Source organism: Rousettus aegyptiacus, unplaced genomic scaffold, assembly GCF_014176215.1.
Source record: "Rousettus aegyptiacus isolate mRouAeg1 unplaced genomic scaffold, mRouAeg1.p scaffold_m13_p_7, whole genome shotgun sequence".
Lineage (NCBI taxonomy): Eukaryota > Metazoa > Chordata > Mammalia > Chiroptera > Pteropodidae > Rousettus > Rousettus aegyptiacus.
The window spans coordinates 101,317,355-101,333,643 of record NW_023416310.1 but is presented as its reverse complement, the minus strand read 5'-3'; the positions used below and the strand labels follow the sequence as shown (position 1 = coordinate 101,333,643).

The 16,289-nt window shown below is 53.5% G+C and overlaps 1 protein-coding gene across 6 annotated transcripts in view; it reads left to right on the top strand.

Moving 5' to 3' along the window:
* JADE2 (jade family PHD finger 2) overlaps window positions 1-7,876 on the top strand; it is a 49,148-nt gene extending 41,272 nt beyond the window's left edge. For all 6 annotated transcript variants that reach the window (XM_016137665.2, XM_016137661.2, XM_016137662.2 and 3 more), the window contains exons 11-12: window positions 1,916-2,044; window positions 3,256-7,876. In XM_016137665.2, coding sequence (XP_015993151.1) covers window positions 1,916-2,044; window positions 3,256-4,064 — 938 coding nt within the window. In that variant the 3' untranslated portion in view covers window positions 4,065-7,876. The remainder of the gene's footprint in view (window positions 1-1,915; window positions 2,045-3,255) is intronic.
* Window positions 7,877-16,289: the final 8,413 nt, after the last annotated feature.

Genomic DNA, 16,289 nt, shown 5'->3' with positions numbered 1-16,289 from the left:
ACGGTTAAGGAGGGCAGTGCTTAACCCAAAAAGCTGTACTTTCATGTTGAATTACATGCAATAGAAATAGCAGGATGGAGAGAGAGTTTGAGCCAAGGGCTGCCATTGTCGGCTTAGCCTCTGGCTCAGGCTGGGCCTGGAAAGGACAGAAAGGAGAGCTGCCGGGCCACCACCAGAGCAGATGACTGAGGACCTGGTACTGCCCACCCTTGCCCGAGAGCCAAGCTGCCTTGTCTGCACTGAGGCATCACCACCCGCTCTGGCCCAAAATAGCAGCACTGCCAAGCCCAGGTGCTGGTTAGGGCGGGTCACAGCTACTCAGAGCTCACCATGCACCCCCAAGACTAGGGCAGCTTCCTGGCTGCTGGAGCCTTCTGGGCTCCCTCTCGTCTGTTAATTAATTCTGTGGGCACCAACTGAGCATGAACAGAATGCCAGACCCTGTGCCAGGCACTGCGGGGCACACCGCTGTAGACTGAGTGGACAGGGTTTTTGCCCCTGTGGACCTCGCCATCTGGAACGTGGTGCCCAAGGGACTGCAGCGGGACCAGTGCAGGGTCTGAGGTATCAGGGATGGCTTCACAGGGCGGCGATCCTGGAGCAACATCGAGACAGCCGAGTGGCAAGGCATGCAGCGCCCTCAGGCACAGGATTCTAGAAACATGGTCAGGAGCCTGGTGGGTGGGTTTGCATTTCTGCATTCAGTCTGGGGACATTTGCAGTTCCTAGACCTGGGTGGCAGCAACAGGCAGTTTTTTGTTCAGGGTAGGACACTTGGAGAGAAGACTGGTTTGCCACTGCCTGAAGTTGACTCCCTTAGTGGTGTGCGCTTGACCCCTGGGGGGACGTGGGCTTTAAACACATTGCCATGGCCTGTCTGGCCAGAGGGCTGGAGACGATTCCCAGTGGCAGTAATATTTAGGCTATGAACTGAACCGAGTGAAGGACAGGACAAGGAAAGAGCAATTTTGGAGACCTAGAGGCCAGAGTTTGTCTTGCTGGAGAAACTGGAAGGAGACTGGCAAAGCTGCAGCCGGGGCAGGAGGAAGATGTCTAAAGTGAGGCCAAGGGGTTGCCAGAGTCAGCCACGCAAGGGCTCATTGCCTTCGGAAGGAGCTCAGACTGTACTGAAGACAGAGGAGGGTATCCGGGTGCTGACCCCATGTTACGGATGAGGAGACTGAGGCCCGGCCTGAGGCTGCATTGGGAATCAACAGCAGAGCTGAGAACGTTCCAGAGCTGGGGCCACGCCCCTCAACCCTCTCTTTCAGGAAGAGAGGAAGCCATCCGGCCTCTAGCTAAGAAGCTGGGAAAAGATTTCTGGCAGCTGGGCCTCTCGTCCACGTCCCATCCCACCCCCTGCACCCCTCACCCCTGCTCCAGTGTTGTCTGTGGCTCCCTAGATCTGCATAGTTGCGGGCTGAAGGGATAGGAAAGCCAGGTGTGCACCCAGGTCTCCATCTACTGTCTCACCTCAAGAGCAGCCTAGGAGGCCAAGGCAGGAGACTTGCTCAGGGGTGCCGACCAGAGTGAGGACTGGAACCAAAGCCTCTTGACTCCCTAGGGAGTGCTCTGTCCTCCTCCAAGTCCACCTCCTTGGCCAGGCATTCGAGTCCCTGCCCTGTCCACTCACCTCTAGCCAGCCTTCTACCCTCTTCATGACCCATGTCCTCCTCAAGCCCGGCAAGGGCATCGGTGGGCAGTTACCCCTCACCCTCCCACACTGGCTGTCCCCTGACTCACCAGAGTCCCAGCTCTCCCAGCTCTGAGCCTGGGGCACTAAGGCAGGGCGAGGTGACCGGGATGGTGAGGCGCCAGGCAAGGGAGGATTCCTGAGGTGACATTAGTGATCTTGGGTCTGGCTGAGGCTGTTCGGGGTAACCACCTCCCTCCTGTTCTCTGTTCCCTGACACAGAGCGGTCTGGGAGGAGAGCCAAGGGCAAGAAGAGTGACTCAAAAAAGAAGGGCCGGGAGGGCCCGAAAAGCAGCCCTGAGAAGAAAGAGAAAATGAAGGCGGGGCCCGACTCCGTCCTGGGGCAGCTGGGTGAGTAAGCGGCCGTGCAGGCCGGCTGGGCCGGCACCACTGCTCCACTTGCGGCCCCTCCACGTGAGGCCGGCAGGGACCACGCGCGCCCCCGCTGCGCAGTGGGAAGCCCAGGAGGGGTAGCCAGGCCCTTCCTTGCCCGGATGTTCCCACCTTCCAGCCATTAAAGGAGGCTAGGTTCTCAGACCCCATCGGTCATCCTGAGAAATTCTCACTTTGTAGACCTGGAGTCTGGGCCCAGGCGCTCAGGAACTGCCTGCTCATTCTGCTGGCCAGGGTCCTGGATGCTAGATTTGCCTGGAGCCTCCCCAGGGACCTCCAGGCCATTGGGGCCCTTCTGAGAGCCCAGCTCCATGATGGACGGTGTCTGCCAGAATCTCCATTCTTGTCCCACGCTGCTGTAATCTTCTAAAATGGACTGTCACTTCAGTACCAGTGAACTTTCCTGGAGCCACCCAAAGGAATGGCCGCAGAGGGACCCAAAAGAGTGGCCACAGACATTGGCCCAGCCCATCTTCACTGTTGCAGACCTCCTTTCTGCTGCCCCATCAAGCCGAGAAACCCTTGAGGGGATCGTAGTTGTGGGCTTTATCTCCCAGGATGTCACACACTTCCCCTAGAACACTTCTCAGGGGTCATGGTAGAGTCCCCTTCCCAACCTCATGTCTAGCACAGAAGACCCAGGACATCTTTATTTCCCCCAGTCTCAGGAAAGAGACAACTTGAATGTCTAATGGGAGGCCCAGTCTCACCAACTGCCCCCTCTCAAGACCTCAGTAAAGGAGGGAAGGCCTATAACTAGGGCCGGTCCTGACATCCAAGAGGGACCTTCTTTCTACCCAGATGTACCTTGTCACCCTGTTCATGCCAAGTTCCTTGCTTTGGAAGCTCTGGGAGGCGGTGCTCATAGAAACCCAGCGCCCCCTGGTGGTCAGAGGGTGTTTTCCTGCATGCCTCCATCCCCTGCACCACCAGGATGGGAGTGGTGGGCAAGGCCAACCTGGTGGGTGTGCACCACGTGCGCAGTCTACAGGCTCTCGCTTGGTTTCATGCTGTACTGTTGCCACCTTGAAATTCATAATAATTTTTGAAAAGGGAGCCTGCAGGAAGGAAGGTACACACTGGTGTGCTGGGGAGGGCTAGAGAGGGCTTCCTGAAAGAGATCGGGACACACACCTGCTGGCATCTCACCTGCCTCTTCTCTCTACCAGGCCTGTCCACCTCATTCCCCATTGACGGCACCTTCTTCAACAGCTGGCTGGCGCAGTCAGTGCAGATCACAGCAGAGAACATGGCCATGACCGAGTGGTCGCTAAACAATGGGCACCCAGAGGACCCTGCTCCGGGGCTGCTGTCGGAGGAGCTGCTACAAGATGAGGAGACGCTGCTAAGCTTCATGCGGGACCCCTCACTGCGACCCGGTGACCCTGCCAGGAAGGCTCGTGGCCGTACCCGCCTGCCTGCCAAGAAGAAACCACCACAGGACGGGCCCGGGTCACGGACGACTCCAGACAAACCCCCCAAGAAGCCCTGGGGCCAGGATGCAGGCGGTGGCAAGGGGGCTCAAGGGCCACCTGCCAGGAAACCACCACGGCGAACACCTTCTCACCTGCCGTCCAGTCCTACAGCTGGAGACTGTCCCGTCCCAGCAGGCCCCAAGAGCCCCCCACCTCTGGCTCCCGACACCCCTGACGAGGCAGCCCCAATGGCTGCTGACTCGAATGTCCAAGTGCCTGGCCCTACGGCGAGCCCCAAGCCCTCAGGCCGGCTGCGGCCGCCCCGTGAGAGCAAGGGAACCCGGAGATCGTCGGGTGCCAGGCCTGATGTCGGGACAGGACCGCCTTCTGCTGTGGCCGAGAGGCCAAAGGTCAGCCTACACTTTGACACTGAGACTGATGGCTACTTCTCTGATGGGGAGATGAGCGACTCAGACATGGAAACCAAGGACAGCGGGGTACAGAGGGGCCCCCGGGAAGCAGGGGCTGAGGAGGTGGTCCGCATGGGGGTTTTAGCCTCCTAAGTCACCCCTACCCTGTCCCAGGCCCTGCCCTGGTCCCCCCACGAGGCCTCAGCCCAGTCACAACTGCCATTTCCAATCTTTGCTGAGTGTCCCAGACCCTTAAGGCTGCCACTCTACTGTGGTTTTATTTTTAATATAGAGAGAGTTTCGAATTCCACACTGTTGTCTTTCCTCTGTGCTGGCCTAGGACAGTAGGATCCCTTCCACGGCTCTGGCCGCAAGGACGGGGCCAGGTCCTGTGCGGCACCCCTGCTGCTGCATCTCTGCCTGGCTCACGCTGTGTTGCTGGGCTCTGGCTAGATGCAGGCCAGGTGAGGAAGAGCTCAGGACGCCAGCCTGCTGTCACTGGGTGTCACAGACTGTCATTGGGCATTATTTCATGGCAGATGGGCCAGCCCAGGGTCTGCTCCGCCTTGCCCCCAAACCCCACTGGAGTCCATTTTTTTTTTGGGGGGGGGGGTCCTGCTGCACTCCACTGATCCCCAAGGAAGTATAATAAGTGATACCCAGCCAGAGTCTACTCACTGTCACAAGCACAAAGAGCTTATACGAGAAAGCACTGAGGGGGCGCAGAGGGCCCTGCTGGTTCCAGGGGAACCGCAGCTGTTCCCGATCAACCCACATCTGAGGCCTGCCCGCCCACCCTGTGACCCTCCACCCCTTTGCTGCTCTGCCCCTGCCAGCGCCCAGCCCTGCAGCTCTGGGAAGGGGTTCCCAGCATCCTTCCTGAGCTGTGCCACTTACTCAGGGGACTCCCAAGCGGCCAGCCGCCAGTGCTGGTGGAGGGCTGCCAGGGAGGGCCAGTGCCCAGACGGGGGCGTGGGGCTCGGACTCACCCGCTGCAGAGAATCACTCTGGGGCTCCAACTTCCTTCCTTCGGGGCCAGTCTCGACGGAAGTCTGGTCTTTCACTCCCAGACAGCCGACCGGACCAGACCATTTGCCTTGTCAAGTTTCCCAGTACTGCTAAGAGATGAGCTGCTTTTTGGTTTCCTGTTGGAAACGCCTATTTCCAACCAGAAGTGGGATCCCGGGGCCCAGGCAGCCGTGCTGGCTGCTGTGGCTGTTCTCAAGTCTTGCTGGAGGCTCCTGGTTCCTCCCCCTCTGAGCCTTAACCCCCCCCTTTCTTAGTGTACCCTCCACCCCACCCACCTTCCCTACCCTACCCTCTACTCCCAGGTAGTCGCTCTGAAGAGTTTTAGTGGAGTGGCCCCAGGGTGATAGCTCAGGGAACAAACAAAAAAGGAATTCAGTGAAAATGTCTGTTTTTTTTTTCTTTTGTGAATTACTCCTGGGTCACTTCTGCCACTGGTAAAGCCAGAACTTCTCCAACAAGAACCTTGCAAAAGTCCAGTGAATCAGTCGAATCATTCTGTGGATGCCAAAGAATATTTTGACCATAATACAGCACAGCCTGGACCTGACAACTTGTCGCTTGGACTTTTTTTTTAACGGAGCTCTTTAGCAACAAAGTACAGAAATACGTTCGTCGCACACAGCCAAGGAGACGAGCCCAAGCTCTTGGAAGAAGATGCTGTTCTGCTGCTCGGCCATGAGAACTGGGAACCGGGGGTTGGGTTTCAGATCCTGGGCTGGGCCCACTGTGAGCTTCCCCAAACTCGGACTCACGGGAGGAGGAGCACTGGTGGCAAAACCAGCATGGCCAGAGCCTTGACCATGTGGTTCCCTCCCCCGCCCCCCACTCAAATATACAAAGCGCAAGTCAGCGGGATGGGTTGCAGCGTGACCACCCACCCCGACTCCAAACTATCGAGGTACGACAGTGGTGTTGTCACCGACATTTAGTTTCATGTGAATTTTAGCAAAACAGGAAACAAAGATAATGACTGAGTTCAGAGGATTGGACAGGTATGTCCCGTTGGAGTGGACTTGGAGCAGGCTTCAAGGGTTGTGCGTGTCGGGCCGTCAAGCTGCCGTGTAGAGGTTAGTGTGCCTGCCGCCTTGGTGGTAGTGGTCAGTGCAGCGTCGGCATCGGTGTCCCAACCCCATTCTCTGTTCACTGCCGTTAACGGACCCCCTTCCCCTTGCTTTGGGTCACAGCCTCGTCTGTACTGGACTGCCCAGGCTCACCTCGTGGGAAGCAAAGGGATGAGCTTAAAGAACAACCAAACTCTGCCCAGGGGGTCAGAGTGGGGGGTGCCAGGATGGTCCAGGTCCAGTAGGCTCAGCACTTGCCCCCTGACCCCTTCCTCCATCCCGAGGCACAGTCTGGGCTACCTGGCTGGCGGTGGGGGCGGGGAGTGCAGGGGGTCTGGCCGGGTGGGGTAGCCTGTGCTCTTCAGTGCTCGGTCGGCCTCTGGATTCTGACCTCAGTTGGATCTTGCTCTGCGCTGGACTGTCCCTGGGGCCATGTCTAACACCGAGCCCAGGTATCTGTTGGGCTGGCTGGTGGGGGCCCCTTCAATTCCAGGCCAGGCCCTAGAACGGTCCTCACCAGGCAGCTGTCCACCGGGCTGCGAGGACAGGGTGCTGGACCACACTGCTCTCCTTCATGCCGTCAGCCACAGCCCCTTCACTCTTTCTGGGCTGCTGTCCATGTTGACAGCTTTGCCGCCCCTGAGGTTAAGGCGGGAAGCAGGGAAGAAAGCAGAAGACCTTTTCCAGGCCAGAGGCTAAGGGATCTAGCACTTGACCACACCTGCCCACGCTAAGTGGCCCTCAGAAGGAGAAACGGCTCTGTAGTTCATTCTGGCTGTCATTCTCATTATCCCAATCCTGGCTGCCCATCGCCTCCTTCCCCGTCGTCACAATGAGAAAGGATTATGTGCAAGGAAAGTATTTTTGTGGATCATAAATGTATTTTACAACAAATGAGAAGAAAGGTAGAAGGGTTTATTTTATTAAATGAGCTCAGACTTGGTGACAGTGTGAGCATTTGCAATGCAAGGGTCTCGGTTTCCTTGGAGAAGCCACCCAGGTTTCCAGACATGGGTGTTGGACTGTGGGTGTGTGAGTGCGGACCAGGGCGTGCCTCGTGTGTCCATGTGCATGTGTGTGTTGTGGTGGGCACACCATGGGACTTGCTGGGACAATTTTTAGAGTCAACTACCCAACTAATCGACATTGGCAGCAGCTGGGCTTGGTGTTCCCTTGCTCACTGCCAGATGTGGCCAGCTTTGCCCATGCCCGAAGCTCTGTAGAATGGTCTGGATGCCTGTAGCAAGGCCCTTGGGGAGGCCACTTCCCATGCCCCTGGCCCAGCTGGCCACATTGGCCAAAGAGCCAGGGCTGGAGTCTGGGACTTTTGGTTGTTCTTTAAGGCACTTCCTGCCACCTTGTCCCTCAGACACACAACACTCTGTGCTCCACGTCGGTTCGGGGTGGGGGGATGATATGAATGTCACAGGAGGAGACACCTTCTGTCTTTGTTTCAAAGAAAGTGATGTGCCATTTGTTAATATACAAGAGAATATTGAAAATATATTGAAAAGAGCAATTTTAAATTATTTTTGGCTTATGTTGCAATATTTATTTTCTTGTATTAGAAAAGATTCCTTTGTAGAGAAAAAATGTATTTTTCATTAACGCAAAGACCTATTTCTCCTTTTTGTACATCGTCCGTGTTCGCTACCCTTGATGAGCAATAGAATGTACGGCCGCCCTGGTGCGGCCAGCGCCCGCTGTGCCCTGCATGACTCTATGTTGCCACTGCTGCGTAGCTCCCAGTCCCATCCTGTCCTGCTCACTCATGAGGGTTTCCAGACCTGGCCCCCACCAGGGCCTGTGTCGCAAGGAGCCCTTTGCACTCCTCGTGTGTTGGCAAACGCAGTTAATAAAGCAATGTTTTCTGTGCTGGCTGGTGTGAGGCTTCGTTGCATTGAGTGGGGCCGGGGGTCTGGGAGCACTATGGGCTCAGTGAGACAGTGAGGGTTCCCTGGGTGTCCCAAGCGCCCTGCTGCTACCGCCCAAGGAGTCCTGATGGTGGCGATGGCACGTAGTGAGTGCTCAGTACACACCGGGGGCTGTGCTCAAAGCCCAATTCCATTTGCTCCTCATTGTGGCTCCCTTGGAATTACCCAAAGCCACCCCTCTGGTTAAGTGTTGCGTGACAGGATGGCGGGGCTCTTGCGCCCCGTGAGCCCCCTGCCTGGGACAGTGGGAAAGTTTGGGAGGAAGCCCAGGCGCCTGTCCCTGTACCAGGGAAGAATTTTCCCCAAGTTTTTTTCTCGTCTCCTGGTGACTCCACACCAGGCTCTGGAAGGTGTGGAGAATGTAGTCACTGTCCCTGCCCAGGGCAGCTCACAGTCCAGTGGGGACACAGTCACCAAAGGAAGTGAGAGTCGTTATGGAGGCCTGGGATGACCTGGGGTGCGGGTGTCACTGAGGAAGGGTTTCTGTGTAGAACCAACACCATTCAGGCAACGAATCTGTTGACCACGCGCCTCCTGCCTGTGTGCTGGGCTGAATGCTGTGCGTATCACCAGGACCCTGCCCTAGAGCTGCCAAACAATGAAGACCCGTGTGGACTGACCTAGTCACAGCTGCCCCATGGAGGCCCAGCCAGTGCCCTGCCAGCATCTCCCAGGAGTGAAGCCTGTATTGACCCAATGCTCCCTGAGCACTGCTGCTGGGCCCCGAGGCCACTGGCGTGGCCGACCACATGCCCTATGGAGAGACTAGGCCAGTGTGCGAGGCAGATTTTAATCAGATAATCCCAAAGCAATGTATGATCACTCACTGAGCCTGTGCAAGAGAGTGTAAGGTCAGGGGGCAGGAGGTCTCCGGCCGCCTGTGCAAGAGAGTGTAAGGTCAGGGGGCAGGAGGTCACCGGCCGCCCTGAACTTCCCTTGTTCTTGCTAAACTCCAGCAAGTTTGGGTCTGGGGCGCCATCTACTGCCCGCTGCCAGGCCCCGGCCTGGATGCCTCCAGTGCCCAGTCCTGAGGCTAGCCCTGCATTTCCCCAGCCTCGGAGTTCCCTACACGCCAGCGCCTCCCAGTGCAGAGAAGGACCTTCTCTGTCAGCTTCAGGAACAAGGAGGCAGTTCAGGGACAAGAGGCCTCTTGGAAGAATAAGACCTTGGCTGAGGCCTGCTGGGTGCCCGCCTTGGGTGGAGTGTGTAGGCTAAGGAAACCCAGGCCCTGCCTTGTAACTGCCAAAAAAAGCAAATCAGCAGTAGGTGGAGAGGGAGCCGTCCGTGTGCCTTGAGCGGGTCCCAGCTCCTCATGTTACACCTGTCTGTGCCCACAGCTGCCAGAGGAGGCAGCAAAGGCTCCTTTTGTTTGGAGTTTCAGGACTCAGAGTCACTGTCCATCCACTCCAGGAAGTACGGGTTGCTTGAAGTGGTCTTACAGCTACCCCCGCCTTCACAGCTGTCTTCCCCACACTGCCACCTCACCTGAGCCAGCTCCTGAGGGCGTGCACGCGGGCCGGCTCCTTTGCATCGTGAGGACCAAGCCTTCTGCTGTCCGGCGTGTGTCAGCCCCAGCCACCCACTCTTCGTTCCCCTGGTGACAAGCTCAGGCAGAGGCACACAAGCCTTCATGATCACCATTTTGGTGTTGCCTGACTTAAAAAAAAAAAAAAAGATCATAAAATATGACTCTCAAGACAGCCTTGTGGGATTCAGGCAGGCTTGCTGCCAAGAGTCAAAGGGGAAGAGGAAAGAATGAGGGCTCAGCCAAGCAGGTGACTTAAAGGGCAAGCTCAGTGCAGCAGAGCTCGGTACCCAGTGCTCCCAGCCTGGCGTTCAGTGGCATCCATGCCATCCATCCTGAGGGAACCTGGGGTCGGGACGCCGAAGCCCTGGTGCTGCTCGCGAGGGAGACCTTCAGCAGGTTAGGTGGTAGGGTTGCCAGCTTTAGCAAATAAAAACACAGCACGCCCAGTGAAATTGGAATTTCAAACAAACAACAAATAATGCTTTAATTTAGCACATCCTGTATTTTACCTGGCAATTCCTGTGGGTGGCCTCGTGTCCTCTACTACACTGTGACCTAGGCAAAAGGTTGGTGAGTGATTAACCATTGTATACAAACTGGAGCAGATCCAAGACTGTCCTTACATCCCCAAAACGCTCACTCCCGGAGTGTGAGACGAAGAAAAGGTGGCTGCAGCCAGTGGCCCAGACAGACAGAACCCGTCCTGCCCTGTCTCACTGCGCCACGGCCCACGTTGCATCTCTCATCCAAACTGAAGGCTGAATAGAACCCCGAGGTGTCCTGGAAGGGATCCTGCTCCCTAGAACTATTTGAGGCCAAATGTCCGCTTATTTGCCAACTCGGATCAGCATCTAAAGAGTTCACATTGATTGCAGCACTATTCACTATGCCGAGAGGTGGAAACAACCCAAGGGTCCAATGATAGATGAACGGATATAGAAAATGCGGTAGATCTGTTCAATGGAATATCACTCAGTCTTGAAAAGGAAGGAAATTCTGGCACATGCTGCAACACAAATGAAACTTGAGCACATTACGCTAAGTGAAATAAGCCAGTCACAAAAGGACACATGCTGCACAATTTCACGTATATGAGGTATCTAAAGTATTTAAACTTGTAGAAACAGGCAGTAGAGTGGTGATTGGCAGGGGCTAAAGGCAGACGAGATTCCAGTTATTCAGTGGGTGCGAGAGGCGGGATGCAGGGTTCTGGGGATCTGGTGCACAGCAGTGTGCTTGTCAGTGACAATATCCTGCGGGAAACTTGCAAGTTTTGAGGAGGGTAAATTTTATGTTTTGTGTTTTTTTGCCACAATGTTTTTTTTTTTTTAAAGAATACTATACAGGAGAAAAAAATCGCTGCTACATTTAATAAACAAATTTTATGTTTGTTGCAACAAACATAATGTTAAGCAAAGAGAATCCATTGTAAAACAGTTAAAAGGAAACGGTTCACATTGGGCTTCTGCCTTTCCTGGAGCACCCGTGACTCCCCGAGGTCCCCAACTTAAACTCAAACACCTCCCTCCAAGGCTGTAGGGAAGTATGGCTGACCCAGGAATAAGGAGACTGGGGTTCAAGTATTCTCTCTGCCACTGACTTGCTGTGTCTCAGTTTTCCCATCTGCACAATGGGAGAAGGTAGTTGGGGATACTGAGATCTCTGAAGTCCAGGTCTTGGGGGAGGGTCCATGGTCAGAGGACGTGGTCAGTGAGGGTCAAGTGAGAACCTGCTGAACCCTTTAACTTAAGGCCAGCTGGGTGAGGTGGAGCTGGCTGGTAGAGGGGGGCTAGGTGAGCCTCCAGACCGGACTCACGCAGAGGGAGAGAAAGAAGAAGTTTTATCCACTCATCTTGGGGCCTTCACCCAATCAGAATGCCATCAGCTGTTGATTCATCTTTACTAGGTGTGTGTGTGGGGGGGGATGCAGTGGGCACATAACAGTAGCCTTGGGTGGGATCATGGCATGAGATGCCAGGTCTGGTTGGGACGGTGACAGGGCTAAGCCTGAAGCTGCTGCAAGGAAGGTGAGGCACCGTCCTCCGGACTTGGGGATGAGGCCTCACTGGCGGGGCTGCGGGGCTCTGAGTTCTGGGTGATAGCAATCCTAGCGCAGGCTTGCCCCGGGTCTAGGGGTTTGTGGTCAGTGGGTGATCTCCTTATTTTCCTTCCGCCCTCAGCCAACATTAGCCACATGTGGCCATTCAGGTCCAGAGAATTCATCCATGAACACGCCATGAAGGAGACAGTGACTGGAAGGGGAATGGCGTGGGCTTTGGGGTAACAGTGTAGAACTGGCGACTGTATTCTGGGCCTTTCTGGGCCTCAGTTTCCTCACTTGTTAAATGAGGATGAGAGCTCCTGCTGGGCCCATTAGCAGGGTGGTTGCAAAGTGAGCCTGGGCGTGAGGTGGGCAAAATGGGGAGCTAATGAAGGCGTCAGAGGATGGGGAAGCAGGGGTTTTAGAAATAGAGATTCTGACAGCAGGCAGACTGATGAGAGGCAGGAGGCCAGAAGAATTTATTTACTCTCAATTCCTAGAATCTGAGCCGGTAAAACCCCGTTGTTTACAAGCTCTCATGTGCCTCTCTACTCCCAACCAGGACAACTGGAGCCTGGGATCAGGGCAAGGACTGGCCACCTGCAGCTGCCCAGGCAGGGCTGGGGTAGGGGCTGGTTGTAAACAGCTAGTGCTCACCCGGGAAGCAGCTCATGTGATCCTGGAACAGCCACCTGCCTGGGCCTGAGAAACACCCACCTTCCCAGCATTCTAGGTTCCCTGGTGGACATCTGTACACCTGAGAACTAGTAACCCAAGAGCCTGGAGGTAGCTCAAGAGGACATCCTTCCTGCCTCCCACCCCCTTTTGTAAAAAAGGAACTTTTTATTGCTAAGGATTGAATTTTGTGATCCTCATGAAGCTCGGTAGAGCAGCCAGGATTTGCAGGAGAAGCCAAGGGGGAAAGTGACTCAGCAAAATAACCCTTTCCTGGAGGGTGTTCCAAACTGCTATTTTGGGGTTCTGGGTGACTGCCTGCTTCTGGTGACAGGTGCTTGGTATACAAAGCCTTGCACTCACACTCCAGCCTTAATAGTTGTGCCCGTTAGCTTGCTGAAGGCAGCCCACGAAGCTTGGCCAGGAGGTCTGATGGGGACCTGACCACTGCCTCAGTCCAACATAAGACTCACAAATGGGCTCATGTCAAAGGGGGAGAAGTAGAGGCATCAGGAATCAAGGTCCTCTTCCCTCCAGGAGCATTTCCTTCTAGTCAAGAAAGGGTATGGGACTGGCACCGGCCTGCACCATCAATCCTCGTTCCTCAGGGTTTGGGGTGGGGTGGGGTTCGAGGTGTGAAAGCTCATGCCTGACCACCTTCTCTAGACAGCCTCTGGATTCTAGTGACAGAGAGCCTGGCATTCTGAAAGCAACCCATTGCTAATCCATCTGTGTTTAAAAAAAAAGGTCTTCCTTAAATTCAACTATAATTGTCTCCTTGAAACTTGGTGTTTTTATTCATAGGTCCTCCCCGTGCCCTGATGCCACAGAGGTCAAGTCCAATCCACTGTCCACTGAGCAGCCCTTGGACTGTTTGATGAATTAAGATGCCCTCCCCTACCTCCCCAACTTTTCAAGTTCAGTACTTTCCTAGGGGATGAGAACACAGGGCAGTCCCTCCCTATTTCCATTCCTTGCTACCGCTTGAGGGATGGGACTGCCAGATCTCCACGCTGTTCTGGCAGAGCAGCCCCAGCCAGGGGTGTGGAGAAGAGAGTCAGAGGGGATAGGTGCTGTCTCCACTCGCCTCTCTCCCAGCAGGATCCTCAGAGACGACAACCCCAGGCCTCAGCCAGGTGATTTGCAGGTTGGCAATGCCTGTTGTTTCATTACCTTCAGCATGTGTTTTAGTTTTACCCTAAACTAGCATCTTTCCTGTTAAACAACAACAAAAAAAAACCCGTTCACAGCTGAAAGCTTTTCTAAAAGAAAGGGTTTATCAAGCCATATGCCAGTCAGAAAAGGAGCCGGGTCTTGGGGCACGCAACCTGAACCGCCAGCAGCAGGGCCGGGCAAAGACGACAACATGTCCCGGAGTCAACGGGATCCTTTATATGTCAAATTTGAGGATGAAAGATGTAAGTTGTTTTGAAAGAATTAACGTTGGTTATAGATAAAGTGGGTGGGAGAAGCCGAAGCGGGGCTGGTTGTAGGATAGGTAGAGTCCAAAAGTAAGAAACGTTTGTTCTTTAGGGCTAGTTGAGGTCAACAGTCTGGAAAGGTCTTGTGTAGCAATATTGGAGGTGCCTGGTGATCTATGGCACCAGTGATCTGTGGCCTGGTGATCTGTGGTTTGTGGTGCCTGGTGCTTTGTGGCACCTGGTGATTGGCTACTTGGCTCTTTGGTAATCTGAGAAAGAACCACCTGGAAGTTAAATCAGAGTTCCAACATACACTCAGGCATGTAAGCAGTCTTTTGTTGGTTTTGCCCTGCAGTTGTTAACAGATTAACCTCTTACATCTCTTCCTTTCACCCCGTGGCCTGCTGTAATTTAATTTGGGATATCTCAGATTCTTCTTTTTTTTTTGGTCATTCTGTGACATACATTCTGGCGCACACGCTCAATGGTCAGTGACGTCATTTTGAGAAAAACACATATCTAATCCAGATGGTCCCAACTTCTGATAGCATGTCCCTCCTGATCCTAGTCTGATGGCTTCATGAACGGGCTGTTCTGGTGGCTTGCTAGCTCTTACCTTGGCTTGGAAAACATGGTCATGCACATCATAAAATGCTGTTTACGGAATTGCTGTTAGAAATAATCTACTTATTACAGATGAAAAGCGGGTTGAGAGGTGGGAGAATTGCAGCCTAGCTCTCGCGCCTCCTTGTCGCAGGCCTCGGGCGTTCCCGCCACTCGTCTTCTCGCATGTTCTCCACACAGCACCTCCTCGGGCACTAAGCTCTATTAGCTCCCAAGTCACACTGTGCCCTTTTCTGCCGTGCTTTTGCCTTTGCTGTTCTATCTGCTTGGAATATCCTCTCTTGCCCTTTCTCCATTTAACTAGTTTGCACTCTTTTAAGATTTAATTCTGATGCCCTTTCTGAAATCTCAATAGTGTTTGGGAGCCTTTTTGCCCTCCATGGTGCCTTCGGTAGATCTCTGCCCATTTTTCATTTTGCAGTGCCAGCCCCGAGCAGGCAGGTGTTCAGGAAATGCCTGCTGACTGACTGAAGGAAAGACCAGGGGAAGATGAGGCCATGCGCCCAAACCCGAATCCAAAGCCAGCACAATCCTTCCTAAATGCCTGGTGATAACTAATGGCTTCCCATTTGTAAAGCTTTGTATGTGAGTGGGAGAAAAAGAGAGAACCTGGTGAATAAGGACCATGACCCCTGTTTTTCCCTGCCTAGCACCGGCACATGGAGTGGCCGGCAAAGGCTGTCCACTCATCAGATAATCAGAAGCAGCAGGGCACTACTTCTCCAAGGAGGAAGGCAGACTGAGCCCCAGAGAACCCAAAAGGGGTGCCACTGCAAGAGGCCTGATGATTCTGAGCCTGGCCCAAATACAAGCTGGGGTGCAGAAAAACTCAGCTATTCTCTAAATAACTTCGTTCCCCTGCCATTTGCAACCAGGCAGTCAGGAAAGAAAGCATTGCATGGTTTCCCTCGGAGTGGACAGAGCTGTGTCCTGTGCAGTGGAGGCCCTAGAAACAGACAAGCACCCACCTATTTGGCCTCTCTGGCACCCAGAACAGGGTGAGCACTCTCAAAAGATGGGCTCTTAGGCATTCAGGTCTCAAAAGTCAAGTCCCTGAAATGGAGGGAAGGCAGCTTGCCATTTCTCCAGAGGGCAATCAGTCTGGTGTGCCTTCCCAACTAGGGGATGCTCTAGACTTCAACCCAAACCCTAGCCCTTGCCAGGAGACCCTAAAAATGGTGCTGTGATTTGGTAACGTTTGTAATCTCTCTGGTTTGAGATTTTGCTAATCCCGGATGAAGCAGTTCCACTGTTAAATTTCACATTCAGTTACTTTTAGCTCAAGAAAGCAGTGAACACCAATTTCCATTTTGAACATCAAGTGTTTCTCTCCTTGTCCATTTGTACCTCACCTCCAATTATTTCTTCCCCTTCTTTAACAGCCATGAAACATGCCACATGCAAAGCTTTTTGACTGGAGAATGTGTTACCATTATCCCAAACCCTTTCAATTCAGTCAAGAAAGCAAGCTTTTCAGTTCCTTTTTACAACAGTATCAGCTCGTTTGTAGTGGCATACTGCCATCACTGAAGCTACACTGACTAATAAACATCTTAAATTGTTCACCATAACGTCTCAAATCAAATTCCACATTCCAAAGCAAGGCTTACTTTATTAAATAATTGCAGGAAAATTATTGAACCTTGAAGTCTAATTTTAAGTAAATTAAGAGGCTCTGTAAATATAGGCCCTGACCTTTGTCATTTAAATGAATCCCCAGTTGAAACTGTGTTAGAAATAGGGCCTGTTTTAGGATCTCTGTTTTGTTTTAGGACTTCTGCTTTTTGATCATCAGGTTTCAAGGCTGCTGTTCCCAAAGGGCTTCATTTACATTGTTTCTTAGGAAGTTACCCTATTCCCAACAAGGCGGTTTTCAGACTCTGCTGGGGGCTGTGATGCTTGCATTACTTGTGCCGTTGGGACAAATATCAAATAGTCTAATTGAAGATTATATAGGTAAATTAAGAAAATGAGCTAAATAAATTGGACTTTATTTTCTTAGCATTCGTTCCCCCAATGCTACTTCTTAGTTTCAATTCAACAAATAACGGGAATTTAGATTATA